The sequence below is a fragment of the Takifugu rubripes genome, chromosome 3 (genome assembly GCF_901000725.2).
Source record: "Takifugu rubripes chromosome 3, fTakRub1.2, whole genome shotgun sequence".
In the NCBI taxonomy this organism is placed as follows: domain Eukaryota; kingdom Metazoa; phylum Chordata; class Actinopteri; order Tetraodontiformes; family Tetraodontidae; genus Takifugu; species Takifugu rubripes.
In genome coordinates this window covers 12253556-12280971 of record NC_042287.1, presented here as the reverse complement: position 1 = coordinate 12280971, position 27416 = coordinate 12253556, and the positions used below count along the sequence as shown (strand labels likewise).

The 27416-nt window shown below is 47.2% G+C and overlaps 1 protein-coding gene across 2 annotated transcripts; it reads left to right on the top strand.

The window, feature by feature from the left end:
* The first annotated feature begins 166 nt into the window (after window positions 1–166).
* On the top strand, window positions 167–27385 carry LOC101071340 (uncharacterized). 2 transcript variants are annotated; one of them, XM_011602499.2, is made up of 9 exons: window positions 167–727; window positions 16086–16296; window positions 17642–17696; window positions 18240–18327; window positions 18402–18778; window positions 19395–19544; window positions 19908–20069; window positions 21865–21999; window positions 24209–27385. In XM_011602499.2, exons 2-9 carry the CDS (start codon window positions 16166–16168, stop codon window positions 24707–24709), a joined length of 1599 nt encoding a protein of 532 aa, XP_011600801.2. In that variant the 5' UTR covers window positions 167–727; window positions 16086–16165; the 3' UTR covers window positions 24710–27385. The 2 variants fall into 2 exon arrangements, with proteins under 2 accessions (XP_011600801.2, XP_029689036.1); XM_029833176.1 differs by lacking the exon at window positions 167–727 and adding an exon at window positions 8986–9004.
* The last annotated feature ends 31 nt before the right edge of the window (window positions 27386–27416 follow it).

Genomic DNA, 27416 nt, shown 5'->3' with positions numbered 1-27416 from the left:
ATGTAAAATAACCACATTTTATCTGTTCTTTATAAAACAAAGTTACATTTCCTATCAAAACATGACAACAAAGATATAGAAAACAGACAAAAATAACAGAGAAGAATATAGAAATGCTCTACATTTACATTAGTTGATCTAGAACACCCAGGGGTTAGCAGAAGCACTCTTGTCAATATGACTCAGTCTAAATGCATTAAATATAGTGGACTATGGACCAAATTAGGACTGAAGCACCTCCCGATTGGGGTGACTGAACTGCGTTATTTACGCTTTAATATCTTACGCTGAATCTATACTGCGTATTCTGAAAGTTATGACCGGAAGCGAACTCTCGGTGTTTTCCGTCTTGACGGCGGTTTCAGTCACATGGTGCCGCCTCACCGTGAGCTGATGGAGCCAGATGAGAAAGGCAGGAGGCGAGCCCCTCTGGTTGCGCGTCAGCATCCCCTCAAATAGGAAACCGCTGCTGTCACTTCTGCTCCACATACACAGAGGCGGACAACCGGGGCCCATTCGCCATCACATCACTGCAAGGCGAATTCATTTCGGTCCGCACCTGCATTCTCTTCCTGTGAAATGTCCAAGAAGAAGAGTAAGGTGAGGCTGTGAGGAGGTCGGAGCTTCTCGAAGAATGATAGTGACGACCAAGGCGCGCTGTCCCGGGAGAACTCATCTGAAGATCTGGCCCCGAGAGACCGGGATGCTCTGAAGCACCAAGGGCCCAGTGAGTACCACGCACCCGAGCTCTTCTACTTAATTCGGTGCGAGTTTGGTGACATCTGGACGGCTGATCGCGCCCGCTGTGGCACCAGCGATCGATTCCATATTCGATCCCACCTGTCTGATCAATTATTCACGGGCTCCTCGAGTAAAGTGCATCGTCCACCGATTGGTCAGCGATGTGTGAAAGTTGCCTCGGAAATGCCTCCAACATCGCACACTCTCGTGCGCTCACGCACGCGCGCACACATCCGTGAATGGATGCATGCACGCAAGGAGGTTTGGCATCCTGCGGTGCATTACAGCGGGCGATCGGGGGGAGGTCGACCGTCTCCCTTTAAAGTTTTGATTAGAGCGAACATGTGCTGCACGCTGAGGCCACAGCTTCGGTGCAGTGCTAATTAATAATGCCTTTGTGATGGGCTCTCCTATCACTGGTAGTCATCACTAATCCGCTGATGGCCCGGAGGGCGTGGGTTGCTGCGTGTGCTAGGAGTAAAAGCACCGGTCCTACTTAGCCAGAAAGGTAGATTAATTCATCAGAGCTGATGAGCTCACGCTTTTATGTGCACCAGAGGAGACACGTGAACAGATCAGTTGCTTCTAAGGCTGAGCTTTCACCACTGATTGGGTTTTCAGAGCGTCGCCTCCGTCTTGCAGCGTGAAATACACCCATCAGCCGAGGCTGGCCATCGAAATGTGGCTGCAAGGATGTTATCACCTGTAGTGAAATGTGAAGGGCTGGGTGCGAGTAACTTCTGCAGCCGGCTCGTGCATGCCAATGAAGGTAATCCACTTTCTATGCAAGGGTTTTCCACAACCTCTGTGTGTGTGTGTGTGTGTGTGTGTGTGTGTGTGTGTGTGTGTGTGTGTGTGTGTGTGTTCTCCATCTCTGCTTGGGCCTAAACTGGAGGGTCACCTCTGAAGCACATCACCAAGGGGTTGCAAAGAACAAATGTTTCTGCTCTTTGTCTTGTATTAAACATCTCTCTCTCTCTCTCTCTCACTCACACACACACACACACACACACACACACACACACACTGCTAAAGTGAGCTCAAGTGCTCACTTAACTCAAGTACGGGGTATTTCCGAAGCTCAGCCTCTGATTAAAATTGTGGGCGATAATGTTTGAACGCTGTACAGGAACTCCTCTCTTCCTGGTTGTTCTACAAACTAACAAAAAGAAGCCCCCGCTCCCCTGCAGCCTGTGTTCTTCCTTCCCCCTGTGGCGTTCTAGACACTTTCCCCCATGTGTTTCTCTCCCTATGTATTAAACATCAAGCACGTTGAACTGCGTGGGGCCGAGCACTTTCAGGCAGACTCAGCCTTGTGAGGAGGGTGACAGAACAGTCAGATGGGCCCCACAAGGCAGAGGACAATTCTTACTGCTGATGCACCCAAGGCGACAGGACAAGAGCAGCCCTCCTCCTTCCAACCCCCCCATTATCACTGTTTCCTACCACCAACCTGCAGAAACGTACATACGTCTTCATCTAGATACCTTTAGCACCACATTCTGGCTTCTCACACACCTTCAACATCTTCAAGATTACCTGCAGTGCAATATTTTCTTTTCACACACTCAGCACCTGTTTAAACCAGTGCTTCCAAGTACTTATATTAGTAGTTATAGTTGCAGGGATTTCAAATTTAGTATTAATAAAAGTTAATTATGCCAGATAATAGGTGATATTATTCATGTGTTCAATTATTTTTGTCCCTTCGGGGCTTCCATAGAAGCACAAGAGCAGCTTTCTGGCATCCAACTCATTTTATATTGAAATCTGACTTCAAAGCAAAAGAAAATAGTTATTAAATGCTATATATGCTAACAGTAATGCAGTTTTATTCAGATATCTGTCAGAGATGTAAAAAAAACCCTCAAAGTGTCAATCAAAAGATGCAATTTTGACCCTTGAGAATTTTTAGCCTTTTAATCTTGAAAGTCAAGTAACATTTTCAAAATAATCACTTTTAAAGGTCGTTCAGAAGCGAATATATCTGTAAAGACATCAAAACTAATATCAAGCACCACCGTCTTTAATGGTTTCTTATCTTCTTGTAACAGCTTGTCCTCGCACGTCATCTTACTCAACACTTTCTTTCTCCTTTAGCTACTTTTTAAACTTAAAGCAACTGAAGACAACACAATCACAACACAATTTAAAATAACCCCGAAGAATCATCACTAACTTGTCCAACGTCTGCCAGCACCAAACTGTTAGCTTGGAGGTTCTTCTTCTCCCCTCTCAAGTTCAAATGCTGTCCTTCCCGCCGTCTTATAGCTTCTCACACGCGTAATTATGGCGTTCGTCACATGCTGACACCTTCACATAAAAACATTATTTTCCCTCCCACACACAGTAATGCAATTACCTCTCACGCGCCGCGGCTGCCACTCGATCCGGAGTGTGTAATGTGTCTCTGAGTGACAATTACGGCCTTCATTAGACGCCTTGGAAGCGCCTGGGACGTCACTCCAGCGGCGGCCTCCGGTCGTCTGAAGAGGTGGGAACATTGGGACGCGGGCGTGTGCGTAGCTGGCGTGTGTAACCAGGGAGCTGCGGGTTGTGGCCAGCCAGCCAGCCAGACGCGCCCAGGCCTGTGCTCGTGCACGTGCAGGCCCTCGATCCGGCCTGCCAACAAGCATTAGCGCCATGGATCCATGACCAAAGAGCTCAGGGCACCAAAACTGGCTGTCTGCAGAAAATGCTCTCAATTATTAATCATGTGTATCAGGCAATAAAAAGGCTCCAGACGGACCCAGAGAGGAACACGGAAACGGGCAGCGTAGAGTGACAACGGCTCGCCTCCTCCGAAATACACTGTTGTCTTTGCGCACGCTTGACCTGGAAATGAACGGAACCTTTCCCCTTCGTCCTAAATACTGTTACTGTTCCAGTGGAGTCCAACAGTAATTCAGAATTATTGATTCATGCTCAGCGGCGTCGCTGCATCAACGTCCTGGAGTAGCACGTGATGAACAAGGGAACCGGGAAAGAAAACGTGTTTTACTTCCATTCTCACATGTTTTATTGAAGGAGACGTGTTCCACCTCTTGAGAGTCTTGGAAGAACTTTCAAGGACCTGCACCCGAGCATAGATTAACATCAGTTCGTGGAGACGTTCTAACGTGTATGAGAGTTAGATCGAGATCAACGATCAGCGGCTGGCACGTCATCAGGTTTGAACACAGGAAGTGCCCCTTTCCGCTGTTTGATCGGCTGCTTTATTGGTTCAATCGTGTCACCAGAAAGGTTCTAGTTGGTAAAAATGCTCTTTCATAAGTATCTTTTTCTGGTGCTAACGCTCCAGCGGTCCATTCATAGTGAGGCTTCCCAGAAGGTTTCTTTTGTGCCTTCGGCTGGTCCAAGATTAAGCAGCGGTGCCGAAAGCATGCCTCCCATGTGACCAAATGTGACTTTTGGGGAGGAATTGGACTTGTAACTGGGACGGGTCACCGGCTGGGCTGAGCAAGGCACTCCTGGTGATCTACTATCGCTGACTGGGTTCTTCTTCTTCCCAGTAGCAGAGCAACCTGTCCGTCAGGCAGCCAGGAGGGGCTGTTTTCCTGTTGGCAGTTAAAAGACTCTGGGAATATAAAGAATCGTGAGTTTATTACTGTCATTTTACTCTCCTCGGAAACTGCTGTATAAAGGCAAAAGCTCGCTCAACACACTCATCGTTATTTCGCCCTGCGCTGACAGCCACACAGCCCCGACTATTGAGATGATTCGTTTTTTTCGAGCAGCAGCTCATTTTTTTCCTCTTTTTTCCCCCTGTGATTGGATCACAGTTGCAGCTCTAAACTTGCCGAATACCCAAGCAGGATTGACTTGTAGCACCCTGATTACATAACTCCTAACTTAGCCGTGGAGATCGTTCCCCTCAAACGCCCCCCCTTTCTCGCCCTCACGCTCGGAAAATTGTTTAACCAATAATTTCAGCCGCACAAACGAGGAAAAATCACCCTTTTCTCATTAGCAGAGGTGGAAATCTCCTTTTTAAATTCTGCTTACTGGTGCCGTTTCAATGCTGTGAGCTCAGATTACATAATATATACGCTGCCTTTGCTTCAGGGAAGCAGGCTGGGGTGGGTGTGTGTGTGTGTGTGGGGGGGGGGGGTAATCACTTTTGAAATGACTGTGTATGTTTTCTATATTGTGCTGTGAGCCCATTGTCTTAATGTGATTAGGAGTCACTCTGCCGTAAATGTTTCCTCCTGCGCGAGGCGCAGATCGAGGGCCTGGCGAGCACGTTCACCTTCGCTACATTAGCTCGCCATTGATTTGCTTGCCAGTCACACAGGTGTCGGCGCCAGAGGATCGGCGAGGACCGCCCAGCCTTTATTTGTGCATTAACGGGCCATTTGCCCCTCAGCCCCTCCTGTTTGCGCCCGTTTCCCCTCCTCAGGTCAGAAATCACGCTTGCGCTCACGGTCAGACCTGCGCCAGCAGCATCCACCTCATGCCCGAGCATGAATGGGAAGGGGGGGGGGGCATGACAAGGAGGGGGCGAGGCGGCGCACTGGACTCCCAGGAGGGCGGAAAGTCAGTTCCTATATTGATTGTTTTAGAAAGAGAATCCTCCAGCTTTTAGCGGCGCAGCTTAACAAGAGCGGCTGCTGCAAAGGGAGCGATGGCATCAGCAGGCCCCCACAAGGCCCCCGCTGGAAGGTTCCTGGCATTGCAGAGAATTCAGAAGATAGATCTGAATGCCAGGATTAAGCGTTGAAAACGTCGTAATCTGATGGCTGAATGAACGAGAAAGATCTGCACCTTTCACGTGAACACACAACCACCGTGCTGAGAACCAACCTCCAGCTGTTGCAGGTCGTTCTTTGACGCGTACGTTGTGGGTTGCCTGCGTTTTTTGCCTCCACGTAGGCTGGGAGCGTATCCGCCCGTCTTGGTGGCGGCGTGTGAACGGCCCGGCTTCAGAGGAACGCCAGCTATTTTGGGAGGCAGCAGATTGCGTTAAGTGAAGTGACACAACTGGGGGTTGAGATTTCTTTGTGTCTGAAAACCTTGAAAATGTCTTTATTTAGTTCTCCCCTCCCGAGACACCCAGATAGCACCTAGCTACCATCAGATAACACGTAGCTGCAGGAGAGGATCAAAGCCTGAAAAGCGCCACCACGTCTTCCATTTATAGTCAAATGACATTTTTAATCAGCGCTGTTGTTTTTTTCCCCCCCCTTTGTCTTTAAATTCTTGTGCAACTGGTGTAAAACAGGATATTTTTGTCGTAGATTTGACGTTTGAAGGGTGTTACCAAGAAGCAGCTTTGAAGAACATGGGACGTCTGATTCTTTAAGAGATGAATTTGTGCTATTTTGGGCTGTTTTTTGATGATCCCATTTCAATATCTACGTATATTCACCTTCATATGAAAGAGAGGTGCACGTGCGCGCTCACCATGTACATCCTCGCCATTGTTCTCAGCTCATATTTTACTTTCATTCGATTATTCGGCGGCTTTCACGCGCGTCCGTCCTCCCCCCTCTGCCACGATCGAGCCGATACGTCGAGGTCCGGCGTAATCCGACACGCGCGTGCATGTCTGCTAGCATGTGCTGACATTTGTTAAACGCAGCGCCTGCTGTGTCGGTCCCCTCCGTTCACCCATCCGATCGATAGCGAGCTGGGTCTGTCAGTGCTGGAATCTCTGCTAACCCAATTAACTTAGCCGTGTGCTAACCTAATTAGCAGATCCCAGCACCATATTAACACAGTTCCCACTGACACACGCGCACGCTCGCTGGTATCAGACATGTGAGGTCAGCAGGTCGACCCCAGCAGTGAAACCCTGACCGATGCGATTTGCCCGTCTCCGACCGAGCAGCGTTTTTAAAAATCCCCCTTTTAAACGTACCTTCTCGAAATATAAACAACCCGCATTTCTTGCTCGAGCACTCGAAAGAATTGTGAAGCGACGGTTGGCTGCACTGTTGAGAGCACTCGTTCTTTTCTCAAGATGATGAAAGAAAAGTACCAGCAGCACCTCGAATGCTCGCTCTGATGACAGGATGGTTTATAACCTTTGGTATAATATCAGTTAAAATCTCTGAAAATATTACAGCAATCAAGTATTAGAATATCTTAGTAATATATTGCCCCCCCCCCCCCCCTCCCCCCCCACACGCACACCTTTTCCCTACTATATTGGGTCTGTTCACTTCCCCACCCTGGACCTTGTGCAGGTTTTGACCTTTTCTTGGCAACGCTTCTGTTGCTCCTGCGTTTTCTCCCTCTTAGTGTCGGTTTTACGACTCTAAGTTTCAGTCATTTACACAATGCGTGGACTGTTTTTCTCCCCCTCTTCAGCTCTGACGGGAACGCCGAGGAGCGTGCTGCATGAGCAGGCGTGGTGTCTCGTGTCTTAGCTGCACTGGAGAGGAGGTGTAAGGTAGGTGGCCTTGGACAAGGAGAGTAGAGAAAGGCAGCATGACTCACCAATAAAGACGCCTGTGTGCTCCATTGGGAAGCAACCCACAGCAACCCTGTGCCCGCGTCTCCTCTCCATCTGTGGAAGACAGTCGGAGGCAGGCAGAACAAGCGTGTATGTAGGTTAACGTTTCGCAATCCAGCAGGGGTAATGGTTTTTCCACAGGCCTCCATTGTTGAGGCCGAACCAGCTTTTAAGACTGAATCAAATCGATGGCTCCTGTGTCTGAGGGCGGGAGGAGCGGGGCAGCTACGCTCTGTCTGCTCAGCCACGATAGCGCTGCTCGAAAGGTAAAAGACACTTTTTAATATCAAACAAGCATGAAACAACTGGCAAAGCCGCGAGTGGGCGGCTGCTTGGGTGACTGGGTGCGAGACCTTGAGGTTCACGGGCTTTCTTCGAGCTTCTCCCGAGTCGGAACTTGCTAGCAAATGCTGCAGAACGCGCTGAGAGGTTGAAGACTGGCTGCAACCTTGCAAGTGCACATCGTGACTCACTCAAAACCACGGGGGCGTGCGCCGTTGTAGACAGCATCGCAGCTTACAGTCATCCGAGTGTCTTCTCTCCATATATCTTCTCTGGTTTCATCAGCTTGCGTGGAGACACACACACACACACACACACAAAATTGAAGCTTACGAGCTGAAGCCTTGCAAACGCCTGACAGAGGAAGCGAAGACTGGGCCTGGATTGAGACCTGCCTCCGTCCCTGGAAACCTCAGGAGAGCAGTTTACAAGAGATCACTAATAGATCCATCTGGCCTTAAAGTTACAATGAGAGTGTAAAAGGAGAGGCACAAAAGGCTCTGTAAGTTTTGGATGTGGCGTGCGGCCTGTGCACACGTCCATTGTGTCTGTGTGAAACTGGTGAACAGAGCCGCGGTGGGTGGGGGGTGGGGGGGGTGGTAAGTGGTTGCGTTGAAGTGTCGACGTGCGTAACTGCCACAATTGCTCGGCTCCTTGGAGTTGTCTTCAGGGAAATAAGGGCAGCGGCCCAGGCGGGGAGAGGCTGCCAGGGAGAGTGAGTGGCGCGCCCGTCGCCCGTGCATGTTTCCCCCACTCGGTTTAATTGAAAGATTGACATCAGGATCTGGCACTTGACGCAAAAATGTGCCGAATAGTGTCGATTTGTTTATAGGGAAGGACAGAGCGCTCATTGGGGCGAACAGGACTGGATTGTCAACCATGTAATTGCCAAATTAGAGGGCGTGTTTACAGGCTGTTCGGACTCTGGGGTGATGAATGTGCTCTAGGCGCAGCGCTCAGCTGCTGGTGCATTCTTCTGACTAGAGTCTGTGCTGGGGCAGGTGCATAGAAACAACTCCAGCGCATGTCATATCATCCAGTCACACCCAGTTCTCCATCCTGTCTGTTTCGTGCTCTGTGTCTTCTCTTTCTTTGTTGTTGACGCATTGATTTGTGGGAAAGGTCACTCGTAGCGTGTGATGTGTGCGTAGAGTCAGTAGCTGTGCTAAATAACAGACTCAAGATGTTTTACTTTCGGAGCGAAGGGCAGCAAGGTGCATAAAAGGCCCGTTTGCAGAGGTTAAACGCCGCAGTTCCTGGCTTTCGGTTCTGTTTTTAGTCAGAAAGGTTTCTTTTTTTAAACTTTGTAGCCCTTCTCTGAACTAAGGATCTCTGGAATGTGCAGATTTGGCTTAGAGGGAAGGTAAGTGAAGTAATTCCTCCCGTCTCCTAGCGCTTATGTTTCCCACGATTATGACAGCTTCCTTACCTCCTTTTTTTCATGACCTCTTGTGTGGCGTGACGCGGCGGCGGTTCATCTTCCGCCAGAGGTCCACACGTGCACCAAGCTGCTCCCTCATAGAGGTAAAGTGAGTGCAGCAGCTTCTGTGATGAATAATTGAGTTTGCTAGCTCCGCTCAGAAATAGCAATCTCCGTGCATGAGTGTGAAAACATCACTCCCCACCCGAGACTTAGGTACTGGTGCTGCCATGTAGGTCTACAAGTGTGTGTGTGTGTGTGTGTGTGTGTGTGTGTGTGTGTGTGTGTGTGTTTCAGTCAGCGTGTTTCCATCATGCTCGCCTGACCTTTGTGTTCTGACGTATGTGCAATCCTCAAAGTTTACTGAGTCTAAACTGTGAGAACCTTTAGCTAACAAGGACACGATAGCTTCACCCACTGAGTTTGCATTGTGGAATTAGCATGTTGCAGCAGATTACCCCGTTAAACCCTCTAACTGGTATTATTCCGACAGCCCAAGTGTTCTGTCTGTGTTAGTGAAGGCCTGATATTGACCAGCCACGAGGTCGGGCAAATACCATCAGCGCCGGTGACGTGAAAGAGCGGCGCGCAGAATTCCAGCAAACTGACAAATAAGGCCAAATCTGACAGGCGAATCCTCAGAGCAGCTCCTCGTTTGACAGATCCTGCAGCAGTGTGAGCCAACGCCCTCCGCAGCAGCGCCGCTATTAACACTATTTCGTAACACTACCGTAGGAACCGTCAGGGGGCGAGACTGCGCCAAATAAGTATGCAAATGATGTGTCACACAGATATTACTATGCTGTAGCTGGCTAAATGTGGAAATAAAGAGCGAGGTTAGCATCCGCTGCTAAACCTGCTGCTGGTCGACCATGTGGAGGCAGCTAAAAGCTGAGGGGTCTGCTGTGGGGAGATGGTGGCAGATTAAATCCTGGTCCAGCACACATAACCAAGCTCCACACACACTTTCCCCTTCACACACACACACACACACACACACACACACACACACACACACATCCGTCATGACGCAAAGGTGCCGCTATAACATCGGCCAGACTGTGATATTAAAGAGGGATCTGGTGTGGCAGCAGGCTGCTGTATGTGGGCAACAAACTCTTGATGAGACCAAAGGTGAGCGTGTGGGCCAGGTGGCCCCTGACACTACTGAGCAAGGCCGTGGGCTCCTTGTCAGGTTTAGAACATCTCAGGAATCTGTTTGCGCAATCTAAAAACATTTTCCACATTGACCTTTTAATGCCACTGATTACACAATATAGTCTACAGTATATCAAACTCTGTATTTACACAATATATATAACAGATTCTGACTTGAATTCAAGGCTCTTTGCGTTGAAATGAAGTCATAAAACAATCTTTTTCTGCATTAAAAATTCTGCAGTGTGGCCTTTCCTCTAAGTAAACAGTCAAGTCGGAAATTCAATAATCATTTGATTGCGCGCAATGAAATTAGGGCCTTGAGAGCATGGAGGTTTGATGACGGTGCCGCTCCGCCTCTTTCTGTAAAGCTGCTCGTTCCTACAGAAGAGCCATTTGGGTCGTTAAACTGAACTTTCCGTGGCCTATTTGCAGCGGTGCCCCGACTCTACTGTATATTGTGCAAATGAGCGAATGTGTCATCGAGATGCTCAAAAGTAATGACAGAATCTCATGAATCACTAATGCAGATACAGTATCTGTGTCTGAGCACCGGCCCTGAAACAGCGGCTCGTGAGCCTGGGCTCCACTCCCGGCCCGTGGTCTCTGCTCCCTCAGTGTTATTGATAGATTTAAGAGTCTTTAGCGCAGGAATCGCCCTTAATCTGCGCGCGACGAGCCGGGCAGGGCCGGGAATATCAAAACATATAGGGAGAAGTCTCCTCGGATCATTTGAAATCCGGCTTGGATGTTTCCCTCTGCTGCAGCCCGGCGACTGATTCCCACTTTTCTGTGTCTGTCTCACTTGTTCTTTTGTTCTGGTGTTTTCCCCTCCCGCTCTCCTCTTATTTTTTTTGGGGGGGGGGCTGGCTGGGAGATTGGGAGGGTTCCTCCAAATTGGCACACAGATGAATAATGCATCTAAAGCATGAGAGAGCAGGGAGCTGAGGTTGGATGTATCTGTCTGTCACACCCCCCCTGTATTACTCTCATGTAGGGACAAGGCTGTTACCTCAGAGGAGAAAACCATGTCGCTCTTTTCCCCGTGTGCAGTTCTCTCTTTTGATTAACTCTCATTTGTTGCAGATTCAGTGGTCACCGTGCACTGCGGGTGGCACGCAGCTTCTGATTCCGGATTCTTTGTGGCTGATTTTTATTTTTTTTCCTTACACAGCAGAGGCACATATACATCGAATTTGTGCCATTTGATTTAACTCTGTCAGAAGTGTTTGTTTGCACATTCGTGCATTTCCTGTTACTCCAAAAGGCAGCCTGCACTCACGAGCATGAGCTCAGAGTCGCACCATCATTAAAGAAATGAGGAGGAAGTTAGTGCTGAATTTAACCACAAACAGTGAGAGAGAGAGCAAGGAAAGAAAGGGAGGGAGAGAGAGAGATCTCCAATCCCTTAAGAATAAATCTTAAATCCTGAATGCTGCTTCTGACTCATTCTGGTTAATTAAGTTGAGTCAAGTGAGAGGAAAATGGGGTCTTGCCTGGCACGAGTCTGTAGGATCAGCACTATATTGTATCTGCAGCTTATGAAGTCTCTCGCTGGAACTGTCCTCTGTGCTCACAGAGCAAAGGTAGAACAGACTGTATCCTGTCTGTCCCTGCCACTTTTATTACCTTGACCTGCACACTTTAATCGTTTAATCCCCCATTTAAGGGCTGTTTTGCTCTTTCACACCCCTGCACGCATGCACGCACGCGCGTGCACACACTCGTCTGCGCACGGAATTGCAGAGACACACAGGAATCTGTTGAGCAACCTTTGGGATTTTCTTTGTTGGTTTTCGGAGGGAAGATTTTGGCGGCGCGGGATGAGGCAAACGAGTGAAATGTCAGAAATCCTGGGCCTGACTAAAAATATAACAACACAATGGTTTGCCATTTGAGGGGATCATAGGCGCACAATTGGGTGTGGAACAGATAAAACAAACAGCGCTTCGTACCCAACAGCAACCAGAGCAGAGCTGCCAAATGTCCTCTGCTGAGAATAGAGCAGAGTGGGTTTTTACAAACGATCTGTGTATTCAGCCATGTTAGCTTGGTTATCGGTTCTCCGATTTGAGTACGTATCTCGGAAAAAAAAAAAAAAACAACATTGAATATCTAAAACACAAAAAGCGCTGCCCTCATTAGAAATACTGCTACATCCTGTTTACCGTCCTATCAGCCCTCCGGTTTCATGTTTTTAATGTAAACATGCAGATCTCCTGTTAGCATGCGTGCTAGCGGCTATTCTGTTCTGGCCACGAACAGAATTTGTCTTGCAGAATCATCCCAGTGTCAGAACTTGCAGGGGTCAGTTGAGATATGTGAGAAAGGAGGCACCGCTTCAAACTTAGCAGAGGGAAGCAAAAGTGGCGGTTCGTGTTTTCTGATGTTGTTTTATGAACCGCTGGAGGTAAAATGCAGATGTGCTGCCTTCAGTGAGCGAGTAAATATATGACATTGGAATATAGTTGTAAATTGAATGAACACCAGTCGAGTGAATTGCTGCCGTTGGCGATCAAACGTCAGAGTTGCGCTTCACCCGCCCCTTTCCTCTCACTGCTGCCTCCCTTCGTCATCTGTTTTTTCCTTCTGGCCCCTCAGTGGTGTGCACGGTGACGTGGCGTCCCTCAGGGCCGGAGATTGCCATGGACATGATGCTAGTCCTCAGCTCCTCTCATACAAAGCCAGGCCCGACGATAATCCTGCTTCGCAGTTGTTTTATTTTTCTTTCTGTCGTCATCGTTTATTTCTGTCCATCGCAGATTAATCCTGCATCCTCGCCTGATCCTCACAACCCGATGAATTGATTTTCAAGGAGGGGCTGTGAGGAGACGCGCCGACAGATCGGTGTCAGGTTAAAAATTGATCAGGGGGTGGTCATAATCGTGTTTTTTGTTATGTTAATCTTATTCATCAGCTGTTAAATGGTGCCTCGTGCTCCCTCAGAAACACTCCCAAATCTGTGTAGTTGATGTTATTGTTGTTTTTCCTGATGTGATGACAGAGCCTGAACGCAGCGCTGAGGAACATGATGGGAGTTTATCATATCACATATTGCAAGACAACCTGAATCCATCTCATAATGTAACTTGGGTATAAAAATAGACAGAAACATTGATGTGACTAAATCAACCACAATAAATGTAATAACTTCGACACAGCGAAATGAAAGATTAATTCATCCCTATGATATTGACTTGTCTCAACCACGTCAGTGCCGTTCTATAGGATCTTCTGACTTCTCCAGCTTATTTTGACTCTATTTTGACTCCTCTGATTCCCTGATACTCTAATTATGTTTCCCTTCCTGCCAGTCAGGCATCAGAGTGATTGCAGTTTGTTTGAAGACAGGAAAACTTCCCTCCACTGTGAGAACGGCTGCCGCGCCTGCTGCCGGCTTCCTTTTATTTTCCGGCGCTATAGGGAACCGCTTAGGAAATGCTAAGTTTAAACTTAATATACTTATATAAACACTCCCAAAATCTGCCCGCAGTTCATTCTGCTGAACAAACATTAATAATTAGCAAGAGAGATGATGTAATGTGTTGCGTTATTGTTATTATGAAACAGTTATAAAACTAAAATTGTCATATAAGAGATGCAAATGTCAAATGTGCTGCTCTGAAATGGAAGTGAAAGATTTTGCCTGTGTATTTTAGCGTAGCCGCCTCATGCTATTATGGTCATTTGAATCATGTTGGAAAGGGAGAATGTCCGTCCTAAGAGCTGATGGGATGACGCAGACCTAAACAGAGGGACAAAGCAATCAATTTCAAAGGGGGATGTTTAAGCTGTGACCGGGGGAATTGCAGATTTAAGGTTTGGGGCCACATTAAAACGAGGTTTTATTTTCCAAGCGTCTATTTTAAGCAGAACTTGCAGGAGAAGCTACAGTTGTTAAGCAGATGTTGCATAATGAAAAAGCTGCAGCGGCGGTTCTTTTGAGGGATGAACGGTGTAATGGAATAGCTGACTGCGTTGCCCCCCCTCGAGGTTGCACATTTCAAACACCAACAAGTGTTTTCTGGCGACGTCCTCTGCTCCGCGCATGCGTGCGTGCGTGCGGGTGATCTCAGAGGAAACCTTCCACCCTGTGGTCGTGCTACCCTGCTGCATCCTGCTCTGCATCTGCAACCCCCCCGACGCATCTGCACCACTGTCGTTTTAGACCCGATTATCTGCATCGTTATCGGGGGTATTAGCGGTCGCGCCTCATTGACGACGCCACGGGCGCCGTGATCGTGATCCCCCGCCGACGGCGAGGGCGCCGCTCGCAGGCTGCCGTCTCCCTTGCCCTAATCAATTCGCTCCTAAAGTTCTGAAAGGAAGGCAGACGCAGAAATAGAGGTTTGAGGCGGCCCGCCGACATCGCGCCGCTCCTCTCGTTCGTCGTTCAGCTTCACACGCTGTTTCCCCTGCTGTGATACACCCTCTTTTTTTTTTGCTGATATCTCACAAACACACCGCTTCTGTATCTTTCTCCTCTGCATATTTCAGAAGGGGGGCTGACAAAACGCAGTCAGAAACAGACCGCTGATGACCTCTTTCCCATCGCCCCCCCCCCCTCTGTTCCCCACTCCCCGCGCTCATTGCACATTCTCCCAGGCTTCCCCGTTATTTCTCTCACTGTCTTCATCTTCCTCTGTGTCTCATCACTCCCTTTTTTCTCCCCCCTCCTCGTCTGTTTACGGTACCCACCCCTCCTTGTTCCTCCAGCACTGCTCCCCTCTTTTTCCCTGCTTCCCTCTGGCTTCTTGCATCTTCTCCCACCTGTCTGTCCTTTCATCCCACTCATTTGCTCCTGCGCCTCACCGCCCTTCCCTTACCCTTTCCTTTCATTCACTCCCTCCCTCTCCACGCTGTGCTACCCTGCCTGTCTGCCTGCCTGCCTGTCGGTATCTCCCCATAAAGGGCTGTCTGAGGCCTCCTCTCTGCTAATTCATTCGCTGTGCATCGCCTCACATATCTGCAGGGTCAGGCAGATGGGGAGAGAGAGAGAGGAGGAGGAGATGTGTTGGAAGCGAGAGGAAGGAGGACCCAGAAAAGAGGACATGAAGGGGAAAAAAAGATGCAGTTTTATCTCCAAGAAACAGAAAGCTGTGCTGGTGTATTCCACTAGCTTGCCGTGACCTCCTTCTGCTCTCTTTGACGCTCGCGATTCATGACGTTCAGCTTTCTCTGTAATCTATACTCACATTGCTGCACATTGTCTTTAAAGGCGCGCACGTGTGCGTTGGGCATGTTTTCATTGCTCAGACTCAAAGGTTTCACGCAAATCTTATTCCACGCCTTCGTTCAAATACTGTTTATAACTGTGTGTGTGTGTGTGTGGGTGTGCTTGTGTGTGCGCACAGTACAATCAGTACAATTAATCAGGGTAATCACACTTGAAATGGTGGGACATACAAAGATGGTTTCGTTTTTTTCTGGCTAATGTCAAATCATTTTTTATTGTCTTCAATGAGTCTGTCATAGAGCATAAATATAACATAATCATGTTTGTAATACAGCACTTACTTACAAAATGTTCTCCTCGCGCTACTGTTGACAGGACAGAAAAAAAAAAGTTGGAACTGTTCTGCTAGGAAACAATGTGTAGCCGCTTTGGATCAGATCTTCTGTCAAAGAGACGCTACTCTGGGGAGCTCAGTAGGTTTTTCCTGTTCAGCTAATGCAAGATGTTCTCTGGCTAGTCAGATGATTCTCACAGCACCATTTTGATCTTTTTATATTAACAGAAAACAAAAGAAAGTCTCCTTTTTTTGAGCCAAGCTCAGGTTGTCTTGTATGGTGCTCCATTTTCTTTGCATTTCTCTGCTTGGGAGTCAAAAATAGAACCTGATATGTCAAAAAGAGACGGTGACAAAAAGCCGGAGGAACACACACACACACACACACACACACACACACACACACACAAATCTGCACGCGTTCTCACCTTGCTTGCAGCAACACATCTTCCAAATGTTCCTAATTCATTTCTCCATTCCTCTTTATTCCTCGCCTTTCTTCTCTGTTCCTCCGCAGGTTTTCCTGAGCAGACACCTCGTGTAGCTGAGCTTTCGCTGGAGTGACGTGAACAAGCGAGCAGGAGGCAGCGCGGTGTGATGGATCCGACTAAGGGGTCAAATGGCGTCAACGAGGCCTACCAGAACCTGCTGCTCCTGGGAGCCATCGCAGCAGCGTCCGCCTTCGTGGTCACCATCCTGATTGTTCTGATCTGCGTCGGCTGCCAGAGGTAAAAGAGCGCCGTCACGCGACCCAAATTGTTGGGAAAATCCTCAGTTGGCGAATCTGTTTGGGAAAAGGAGGACACGATAGTGCCGTTTCGGCGTCAGGAAGTGGAGGCTAAACCAAAGTTCTATCAACTTGGCTGATGCCCTCTTAGATTACGCTCATCATCCCCTGTGTCTTTTATGTGCCTGCGTTTCTTAAGAACTCTTCCCCTCCCATCTTTCCCCACCACCTCTGTCTTTTATCCCCCGCTCCGCGCCGAGTGGCGGCGATGAATGTTAATGGCTGCTGGTGTCAGATCAGATGAAGCGATGTTTACGGGACACAGAGGAGACGAGCTGGAGTCACTCCTCTTTCAGTCGGACTCCTTCCTTGGAAGACAAATGTGACCGAGCTCCTCAGATCAGAGTGTGATCCAGGCAACAGCCTGGGACTTCGTTTTTTTCTTTTTTTTTCTCCATGTAGCCCCCAGGGACCAATCAGAGGCTCCGATGTGGCTTTGTTGCCATGGGAAACATGATAGGGATGTGAAGAAATGTCAGACCAGTTAAGGCCATAGAAGTAAAACACACAATTGTTTTGATCTGAGGAATAAAAAGTGCCCTCATCTGCGTGAGTGTAGCTGATAAATACTTAATCATAGCCCCTCCCTCTCTTTGTTGTACATCCCCTTACTCTTATGTGTTGTTTAAAAATAGCTTTTTTGCTATTTTAGGATAAAACGATAATAATAACAATACTACAACTACTATTACTACTACTGCTACTACTACTAATAATAATAATAATAATAATAACAATGATAATAATAATAATAATAATAATAATAATAATAATAATAATAATAATAATAATAAAAGAAGAAGAAGAAGAGGCAAAAGTTGACATTTATGTAATGGAGTTATGTGACTTTTGACCGTTATGACATCATCTATGATGGGAAAAGAGATGTTTATCGGCAGTTCTGCAGACCCGACTGTTATCTCCATCATAATATCCCTGAGTTGAAGGAGACCTGCAGGTAGATGGAACACATTGGCATCTTCAGCCAGTAACTTTTGCCTTCATTCTTCATCTATTTTCACTTCTATCAGCCTTTTCCTGTAGCTATAAACACCTGTGGTGGAGACATTTGTTACTCACCATCACCACCAGAGTCTATCAAACAGAAGGGAAACATGAAAGGAAATTACAGAATAACTACAGATAAATTCATTTTCCTGCTTGTTTATGGCGAAAGGACTTTTGTAGCCCAGCCAAGGTTGGCTGCTGATAACGTCTCTCTGTTCTGTGTGTCTCTCTGTGTCCATCGGCTCCCGTTGACCTTCCTACATTCTGCGCCGTGTCAGAAAAAGCAAGAGCAAACACCCCCCAGCTGGAGAGAAAGGGACGTCTGTAAATATGGTGAGACGTGCTCACATTCAGCTCTGGCTGCACTCCATCTCCTCCTGCTCCTCCTTTCTTTAGTTGATTACGTACACAAATGCACCAGGGGCAAAAAGAAAGAAACTTCAACAGATTTCTCTGAATATTCATCTCCAGTTCATTTCTTATTTTGATAAAATCTAGATTTTGACCTTGTTTGTCCAAATTGTACTTCGGTGTACTATGGTATAGACCATGAAACAGCCCAGAGTGAAACTTACTGTCAAGTTGCTGCATCTAATTGCTATTTAAACACGCCTGGATGCAAACCTCCAGTCTGAACACTGGGCTTTGTCCAGTCTGGTAACGAAGGCTGTTTTAAAAAAGGAGGTAAAGCTCCTAATGCAGAAGAAGGACTATTCTAGGTCTTTGCATGCTAACTAATGAAAACAGTGTGTGAGAGAATCTTATTTACGTTCTCTCACACGCTCACTATTTTTCCGATTTCTACTAAAAATGATTTAAATCAAGTCTGTGCACATTGTGCTGACCCGTCCGTCCGTCTTTACTCTGTGTCAACAGGGCACGCTCCGAAATCCAAAACTCAACTCTATGAGCAAATCTGACACCAGGTTGCACGAGATCCATCGCTTTCCCTGCAATGGAAACTGTAAGTGATGCGTCAGTGATGTCGGCGTGCGACCAACGTGCAGCCGTCTCATTCCCTCCCTCCTGTCTGCGCAGCTGTGAGTAAAAGCCGCCCGGCCAGCATGGATCTCCTGCTGCTCCACAGTCGATGCTCTCAGACGGACCTGAGGCCCTCCGACGGACGCCAGCTTCCCCAGATCCCCACCAGTCCCCATGGGCCCTGCCAGGGGGCAGGAGGGGAGCTGGGAGCAGACGTTGTTGGGGGAGAAGCCAGAGACCACACCTACACAGAGGTGGGGATAAGAAACAACCCGACGCCCACCCACTGCCTGGAGGACGGTCTGTATGAGACCGTTGGGGTCCGGGAGGGCGAGGTGGTGGTGAAGGCGCCCTGTGCTCCGCCGTCCACATCAGCCAGCACGCCGGCTTCAGTCAGAGCTGCACAGAGTCCCTCAGCTCAGGCCAACGGGAACGTGAGTTCATATGCACAGCATCAACGCTTGACGATGCCATAATCCCTCAGCTTCATCCTCACGATCGACCGAACTGATATTACGGAGACCAAGTCTCAAAACGTCAATGAAAATGCATTTAAAAGGAATTCTCCATGTAGCCGTCCCCATTGTGATGTGTTCAGGGATTTCCAGTTAAAAAAGCGGAAACGAATCTGCAGATTTGAGCAGTGAGAATGATCAGAGACAGTGTTTTAATTGATAAATGTGTTTTTTAATCAGCTTTCTCCCTGCGTATTTACGTGAAAATGGAGGATCGCACAGTTTGAGATTATTGATCAGTCCACTTGATGGGCTTGGAGCAAGGACACAGAGTCACAGCACATAGCTGCCCACACGGAGATCGACCCTTCAGGCGCGCGTTGTGGAAACAGAGATGCTGGTTTCCCCCCCTGAGAAAGGCTGACGTGATAGATGAGCTTTGACACTTGTCTCCTCCAAACTCATCCAAACAGCAGAACAGCAGGAGCAAGAAAGGAGAAAGAATAGAAGAACAGAGAAGCTACTTTCATCAGCAACAGCAGGAAAGAATACGTAGGATTTAACTGCTTTAGAAACGCGTTTGCTTTCCATCCAGGGTGGCCGTGGCAACGGCAGAGGCAACGACACCATAAACAGAGGAGCAGGGAGGGGAAACGGCGGCACTGGGGTCCACAAGTCCGTCAACTCTTTGTCCATTCAAGAAACAAGTGTAGCGGAGTATACAGCCATCCGCAAGTTCAGAAAGGTAAATCCCACCTTAATGGCTTAGATAGGCGGATGAATAATATATTTGATATTGCATAAATACAGTATATGCATACATTGCTCTGAAATAAAAAGCAATATCTGATGTTAAGTGTCAAATACTGGTACATTCCCAAGAGATTTAAAATGACAGGAGAAGCTCTTTTGTTGTAGTGTGAAAACGTGAATGACGATTTTCAAAAAATCGAATTGGACTGGCAGCCAGTGGGGGAGAGAAAGAAACCTGACCATAACCCAGTTTGCCATACTGTTTTTTCTGGTTGAATATTTGGAAAAGTGAAACATTCTCCTGTCTCCTTTCACAAAATTATTTAATATCATGGCTTTATTTTAATACCTGAAGGCCGACAAGACAAACAGGAAGGAAAACAACGGTGCTGACAGCCAGTCTGACAGCCAGTCGAGTGTGAGCGATTCACCATCTGCAGCTCCTCCTCCCTTCCATCGCAGCCAGGAGTTTCCACGCAGACCACTGGAGCCATTTCACCTGCAATCCTTCCCAAAGGTACAGAAAGAACCACCAGATCTATTTTTATCCCAACACTCAGCCATCTACTAAAAAGGCACATATTATCTTGCTGTAAAAATGAAAGGAACCCTTTAAGAGGTGCACTGCTGAAGACCTTTAGCACATTTGTTAATATGGTGCACAATGAAATGTCAAATCAAGGAAAAATAGACCAGTAAATGGAATGTAATTAAGGCAGAAATGTGGAATTTTACACATGTTGCACTTTTACACACGCCATTAGAATTCATCAATCTATTCCTCAAAATAGAACTAAATGAAATACACACTATTATATAAGCTTTATTTATACAGGAAGTGCTAATAAGGATTAGGTGCGTAACAATGCACGTCTCTCTCTGCGCCAGCGGGGGGCGCTGTCCTACAAGTAAGTTCTTTTTTCCTCGTTTAAATTGTGCAACGTGTTCTGCTTTTTCTTTAGTGTGACATTTTAAATGTTTGATGGACGTATATTATTGGCAAGAACAGACCTTTGCTGTTTCATTTTGAATAGAATAGTGTGTGCCAGCGGCGGCGTGTTTGCAAACAGCCAAGGCAAAAAGGAAGCAGAGGGACAATGATCGGATGGTGATCAGCCTTTCTGCGCACATGCTGGCAAACACGCCTCCATTACCTATGAAGGCCTGCGTGTGCATGATTGAAGCTATGTTGGATTAGTTATGATTATTAAGGTTAGGTACATAATGAATTAATGAATGGATGTTAGGTTGATTTCCAAAGAAGGACAGAGATTATGCGCTTGTGTTTGGGGTGGGGGGTTCCTTTGCCCCTGCGCACTGTTCAGCGCTGTTTTGAAAAGAGTAGAGATCGATTATGTAAGATCTTGGCTGCCTGCCAAGCTTCCTCTCTCTCTCTTTCTGTGTGTATGAGTGTGTGTCTGTGTTTTCCTGTTGAATGTATCAGCAAGTTGATCTAGAAACGGCCAACAGTAAGCAGTGCGGGGATGAATGATGTTTACATACTGAAGCCATCTCTCTGTCCTACCTTCTATTACTCACTCTCAGTGCACACAAGGAGCACATAAAAGCTTAATCATGTTGGGTTTCATGTGCACACAGCACTGGATTGAGGCTAATTGCTTTCTTTCTGGTTTAGGTCATCAGGAAATGTTGGATTTCGGTTTTAGGCCTCCTAACGCTCACCTGTAATGTTTGTATACCATACCGTCTGTTCAGCAACTCTGCGTTCAAGCAGATTGTTATTGAATATATTTGCATAAAACTTTGTGGAAACACTGACCACAGGATGAGAAGTGACTGATTAAGTAGTTGTTTTTGAAAGGATACAGAGTCTGGGATCATTTCCAATGCAAACTGGCTCTTTGACAGTGCCACTTGCTGTTTTGTTTTGTTTCATCTGGACCTTAAAACTGGAGAGCACGATTATAAAGCCTAGACTTCCTACAAAAGGTGATGCTTTCCTTTAAAAAAAAATAGCGCTTGTTTGTTTACCCATTATGCTCAATCTGTAATTGAACACTTTATAGACCTGACAGCACGAGGGGTGCGAGATGTGTGGTATAAAATTCTAAAGTGAACACTTGCACATTTCTCCGACAGGATGAAACCTGTTCATTGTGTTTTTCTGAAAACTAAAAGTGCAGGTCAATAGTTTTATATCCAACCCCTCCACACTCATGCCCACAACTCCTCCACAGTGTGACACAACCTCTCACACACACGAGAACATGTCGAAAAATGAGGGTTGTTGACCTCAAATCACATTTGTTTACCATGCTTGGCTGAGCCCCTCAATTGATTTTATTCACTAGGAGCCGATGTTCATGGGCAACGGAGAGCAGTACATCTGGAAGCCTCCCGAAGAAGATGACATCATTACTCTGCACCCACCTCCGCTCCGTGGTGAAAATGGACAGGGGCACCCATCGCCTCCATCAGCAAAGGAGGTAGTACACAGAAACTGTGTGTGTGTGTGTGTGTGTGTCTGCAGATAGGCCTCTGATTTGTGACTGCTGTGTTTATTTACGGGGGCGCCCATTTGATTGGCTGAGCTGTCATAATACGGCTGCACTGTGACCCGCCCGTCATACAGGGTTTCTGCTCGCAGCGGAGGTTGCATTACAGAGTAACAGCACCCCCAACCCCCTGTCTGACCCCTGACCCTAATCCCCCTGCCCCCAAGTTGTCCCCAACGTACAATTCCCTGCATGGACCTCCATATTCGACATCCCCCGTTGCTATTTAATGCAGCTGAACCTTGTCTGTGCATGCAGAATGCATCAGCTGGGATGCGGGCTGCCAAAAAAACCTACAGATGCACTACGGTATGTGTGCACACGTGCCTGCAAAGCCATGACTCCCCCTCACCCCTCCGCTCTAAATCCCTCGGCCAGGGCAGAGCCAAAGAGTTGGGACGCCGCGTGCGGAGATTAAGGGGTTAAATCTCGGCTCGCGGGTTATAAGCTCCGCCTCTGATTGGCACACAGCAGCTTTCTGCTGTTCTCCTTTCCCCCCCTCTGTAAGCTTTCCTGTTCAGATACTTCTTTATCAATCACCCTCTGCCTTATTTGCGCGGGTGGGTGTGGCGACGTTGCACCGACATGCCCGAAAACCAACATGAACTTTTTCAGGTGAAGCACTGGAATAAGCTGCTTTCTGCCTTCTCTCAGGAACTCTCTCCAACTTCTCCACTCCCTGAGGAGGCGCTGCCTTACCCAGCCAATCACGTTGCACGAATCACCTCTCAACAGATGATTATCAGCTGCAGACAGCACATCAGGAGGCACGCAATATTTGCCGCTAATAAAGTTGATCATATGCAGAGACGGGGGATGGTAGATCCATCCATAAAGGCTGCACGCTCAAATTAAATCTAACCTCTGAGGAGCGAGCTGAAGGAGTATCAGAGACATGACAGGAGCGTAGGCAGCAGGGAGGAGACGAGAACACATACAATGTGCAGGCTTCCTCAACAGCTGCAGCTCAGTTTTGAAATCCCCCATCATCTTGTGACTTCCTTCCTCTGTTGCACAGCGCCACAGATGCCGCGCACACGCGTACACACTTGCGAGCGTACACACGCTGCACATTGTGTGCGCACACTTGCAGCATACGCCAGTGTCTTTGTTTATCCAAAAAGGTCACTCCGGAGGCTTGTGGGGGCAGGGATCGTGCGTTGCAGGGAGGGACGGGCGAGTTTTCCTCCTTGAGCTTATTTGTTGTCGACGTACCGTGAAAGTGAAGCGCATACATGGAAAACAGAGTGCTGCCCATTGTCTCTGCGGTCTCAAGTTTCTTTTTTTTTTGGAGTGAAACAAAACAAGGCCAAACTTTTCTTTCCTTTTTTTCCTCTCTGGGGGGGGGCAGTGTTTCTCAGGGCCACTAGAGCAGATCTGATGGTCCGGGTGTGAGCATGAAAGGTAAACATTGCCGTGTCCCACAATCCTCCGCTCTTGCGCTTCCCTTGTGGAATTTTGCCACGCAAATGGCAAAGGTCAGAGCGGTACGACGCGGACGTGTTTTAGGCCTCGCATTCTTCGCTCGGTTCCAAGTTGTGCAGACACTCAACTCATGGACACAAACGTACAGCGGAACATACCTGGCTTTAACGTGAATGGGAGCAAAATCCTCTCAGGAGCACTACTCAACCAGCTTTTTGTCGAGTTGGCAGTTATCCAGGTTTTTCACGCAATAGCCTGCGCCAAAGTAGTTCTGGTGAAATTTTAACAGGTCCGTCCACTGCACAGCTAACACTGCCTCTTTGCATAGAATTCAACTGACTGATAACATAGTTTACTCTGTCTTAACCGAGCCCATAAAAATAGGTCAGGTTACAGCACAGTGAGCGAGCTCTGTCAACACATGTGCAAACTACCGCGCACACACCCACACAGGCCCCAGTCCCGACACACAAACACACACACACACACACACACACACACACACACACACACACACACTGCATCTGCTCATACTGAGTTAGCGCCGTTAAAACTGAAAACTGGGTGGATGATTCTGCACCGGGTGGGTCCCTTATGTTGACGTTACGAGTGTAAAATAATGTTGCTTCTATTTCAGGAGCTGTCACCTACAGACCTGTGCAGCACTTTGCTGTCATTAACTGACACCAAACCCTCCTGCTGTGTGTGTTCTCAGATTGCAGAGACCTACTCTATCGTGTGCAAAACCCAGAAGAAAAAAAACATGGAAAATAACGGCTCAAAGACCCTGCCCCGCTCCTTTGGCGGAGACAGAAATGCTTCCAGGGGTAAAGGTCGAGGGGTCCAGGGCCAAGCGCGTTCCCAGGAGGAGCCCTGCTACGAGCCGGTAGGAGATAGGTCCTGGTCCACGTGTCCGATGGTTGATCCCGACCCTGCGTATGCCACAATCGATGCCCACCGGAAACGTGAGCAAATGGGGGCCAATAACAGCACAGCGGCGGGTAGCACCACTCTGAAGAGGAAGAAACAAGTGGCCCAGCAGCAACAGGTGACAGCGGCACCACCGCAGGGGTCAGACCCCCCCGCCATGCCTGCCAGAGGTGGGGAAAACTTCTATGAGACCATTAGTGATGTGAAACCGGGGGCGAGCAGCTCCGGCACCACCACCATCTTCACCTTCAATGATGGGATGGAGATGTATGTCACTGGCCTGTAGCGAAAAGGGGGCTTTGGACCCACGGGAACAGAATCATGAAGGGACCCTCCTGTTCACTGTCCAACTGATTGCTGTACATAGATTCAAGTCCCTCTACCATCAACAGGAGGATTCATTTTGCCATCGCATCAGGTACAATCAGGGTCTTAATTCAGGTTCAGATTTCCTACGAGGTTCTGTGTTTCAAACCCACTTACCTGATTAAAATCAAAATATATATTTAAAGAGTAGTAGCAAGGAACAAAACACACTGTCAACAATCGGCACATGTACACACATCAGACCAACCCTATATCGTGGGGACTTATGTAATATAATCAGATGGAGATTTGTGGTGCTTAGCTTTCATACAGAAATAGTATATGAAACCGGTTGTTTGTTGTTGTCCTGTTAGCTGACAGACATAACTCTGAGGCTTTGCTGAAACACGTGCCTAGAATTCATCGGCACACGTGACTTCATAGGCCCGCGTTCGAGCATGGATGAAGGACCCATTTTATCATCGACGTGCCCCAAATGAATTAGCAGTCATAGTTTTAACCAGTACCAGGTTTTAAAAAAAAGGTAAAAAACAACTGTAAACAGGGGTATGCACACACCCACACACACACACACACACACACACGCACACGCACGCACACTTGCAGTCACCTAGGGTGAAACATTCAAGTCAGGGACAGAGGGTTGTGTAAGAGTTTCCCCAATGTGATATGGATGATAGATTTCACAACACCTAAACTGCAATACCCAAAATAACTGCAATCAATGAGAGGAGATGCAAAAATTGGGAAGTGAAAGTCTATCCAAAATAATACAGGAAGTTTCATCCTGTGCAGCTAATAATGTTTATGTAAACATATTTCTGTGCCCATTGTAATTTTGCACTAAAGTGTGCATTGACACATCAGTGGTTTTGTGTGCACATTGGAAGCTCCTCCATGGCGCACCAGATTTAAGCCTGGTGGTTGAAATGTCAACAGAGGACTTGGAGTCAAAAGGCAAACGGGGAGTTTGGGATAAAATTTTCTAACAAGTGTCCTTGGGAAGGTTGCCACGCAGCCTTTCCCCCAACATCGTCTTCAGCTCCTGCACCGAGTTCTGTCTGTTGCATTACAAACACCGTCTCACCCATGTAGCTTTGGGGAATCTCAAAGAGGAAGATGACAGGTGTAATAAATGGACATTAGAGGGTATGAAAGGTTCACAGGCTGAGGGATGAAGGGTGCATTAAAATAGCTGTCTGAGCGCGAGAGAAATATGCAAAGGACGAGAGGCGACAATTTGCCGATTTTGATTCTGTGTTTGAAAGCTAAAAACATGATGTACTTTGTATTTAAATGCACTCTTTATTTTTCTTGACATTATCATCGGTTCAATAGCTCATGCCACTGCCATGAAAATAATATGTTTATCTTGGTGCAATTTTTTTCTGCTTGATCAAAAGTTGCATGCTTTGGTATATGGAGATTTAAAAAAAAAAAAACAGATATTGTGGTACTTATTTGAACTCTTGTTTGTTAATATTTTCTGTTGTACTTTTATCCATGTGATGCAACGCAGCAGTCAGTTTTAACCCTCAAATTCACAGTTAGGCGGAGGAGAAAATCGAGACTGAGGCCACGAAGTGTAAGCGCTGTCCACCCTCTGCTCTGAAAGAGAAAACCGAATAAAGAGGAAGGTGATGAAGAACAGCTCGCATGAACTGGAAAACAGATCACTGTGAATGAACACAGGCCCGAAAGAATCAAGTGTAGGCGCACACGCACGATCTGCAGTGCTGAGCCATGCGTATGTAGGATAGGAGACATGCTTTTCTTCAGCATGGTCAAGCCTGGCACGTACTCCCTTCTACAGCTGTGTTCATCCACTAATAACAGACACAGACTTCTCTTTTTATGCTATTCATCTCTGCAGGGGAGGGGCCTTCAATGGCCAGTTCTGGAGTGGTGGAACGGTTTGAACATACTGGTGGGGGTGGGAGGCAGAGGCTCAGGGTCAGGCCAACCCCAGTTTGATATCAACAATGCACTAACGGCTCAACTGCCTGATATGAGAAATGACTAACAGCTGAGATGCTTAGCAAGCTCTATCGGGGCTTCCCTTAGACAATGCTGGCTGGAAATCACGGTCACACCTAATCCGTCTTTTCTGGGTGCCACTTTGGCATCACATTTCCTCTATCCCAAAAGAAAGAAGAAGAAAAAAGCACTGATCTATTTTGTCAAACACTGTCACACACCGATCCAGGCAGATGTTCTTGCACAAACAAATGCGGTATATTGTAAATGTGTAAAATACTCAGTTGCTGTTTTGAAGTCGTTCCAATGTAACATACAGTATACAGTATATTTGTTTTTTTTTCTTTTAAAGATAGTTATCACAAACACATTGTACTTTGTGGATGCAACTTCTTTTCATGCTTTCCATGATACAGATGCTGTTGGGTAATTGTCTTGAGATATAATTATGGGTCAAAAACTGCTGTGACAGCTGTAGCCAATGTTATATGTTCTCAAAGCACAGGAGTTAGTTTGAAATAATGAATATCAAGAAAAAAATATAGTGTGACATTGCAGATATGCAAAAGATTGTAATGTTTTATATTAACCTTCATAAAATATTAAAGTGAGTTTTTACTTTTCTAATAAAGTGGCACATTATAAAGTCTTGGATGCATTTTGCCTGTTGTCTCATTACTTTTTACACG

What these genes read in the sequence shown, in the direction of transcription:
- LOC101071340 (XM_011602499.2), top strand. Translation starts at nt 16,166, where the DNA reads ATGGATCCGACTAAGGGGTCAAATGGCGTCAACGAGGCCTACCAGAAC. An exon ending in AAGGGACGTCTGTAAATATG is followed by an intron (nt 17,697 to 18,239) that starts GTGAGACGTGCT and finishes CTGTGTCAACAG; the next exon opens with GGCACGCTCCGAAATCCAAA. An exon ending in CCATCCGCAAGTTCAGAAAG is followed by an intron (nt 19,545 to 19,907) that starts GTAAATCCCACC and finishes TAATACCTGAAG; the next exon opens with GCCGACAAGACAAACAGGAA.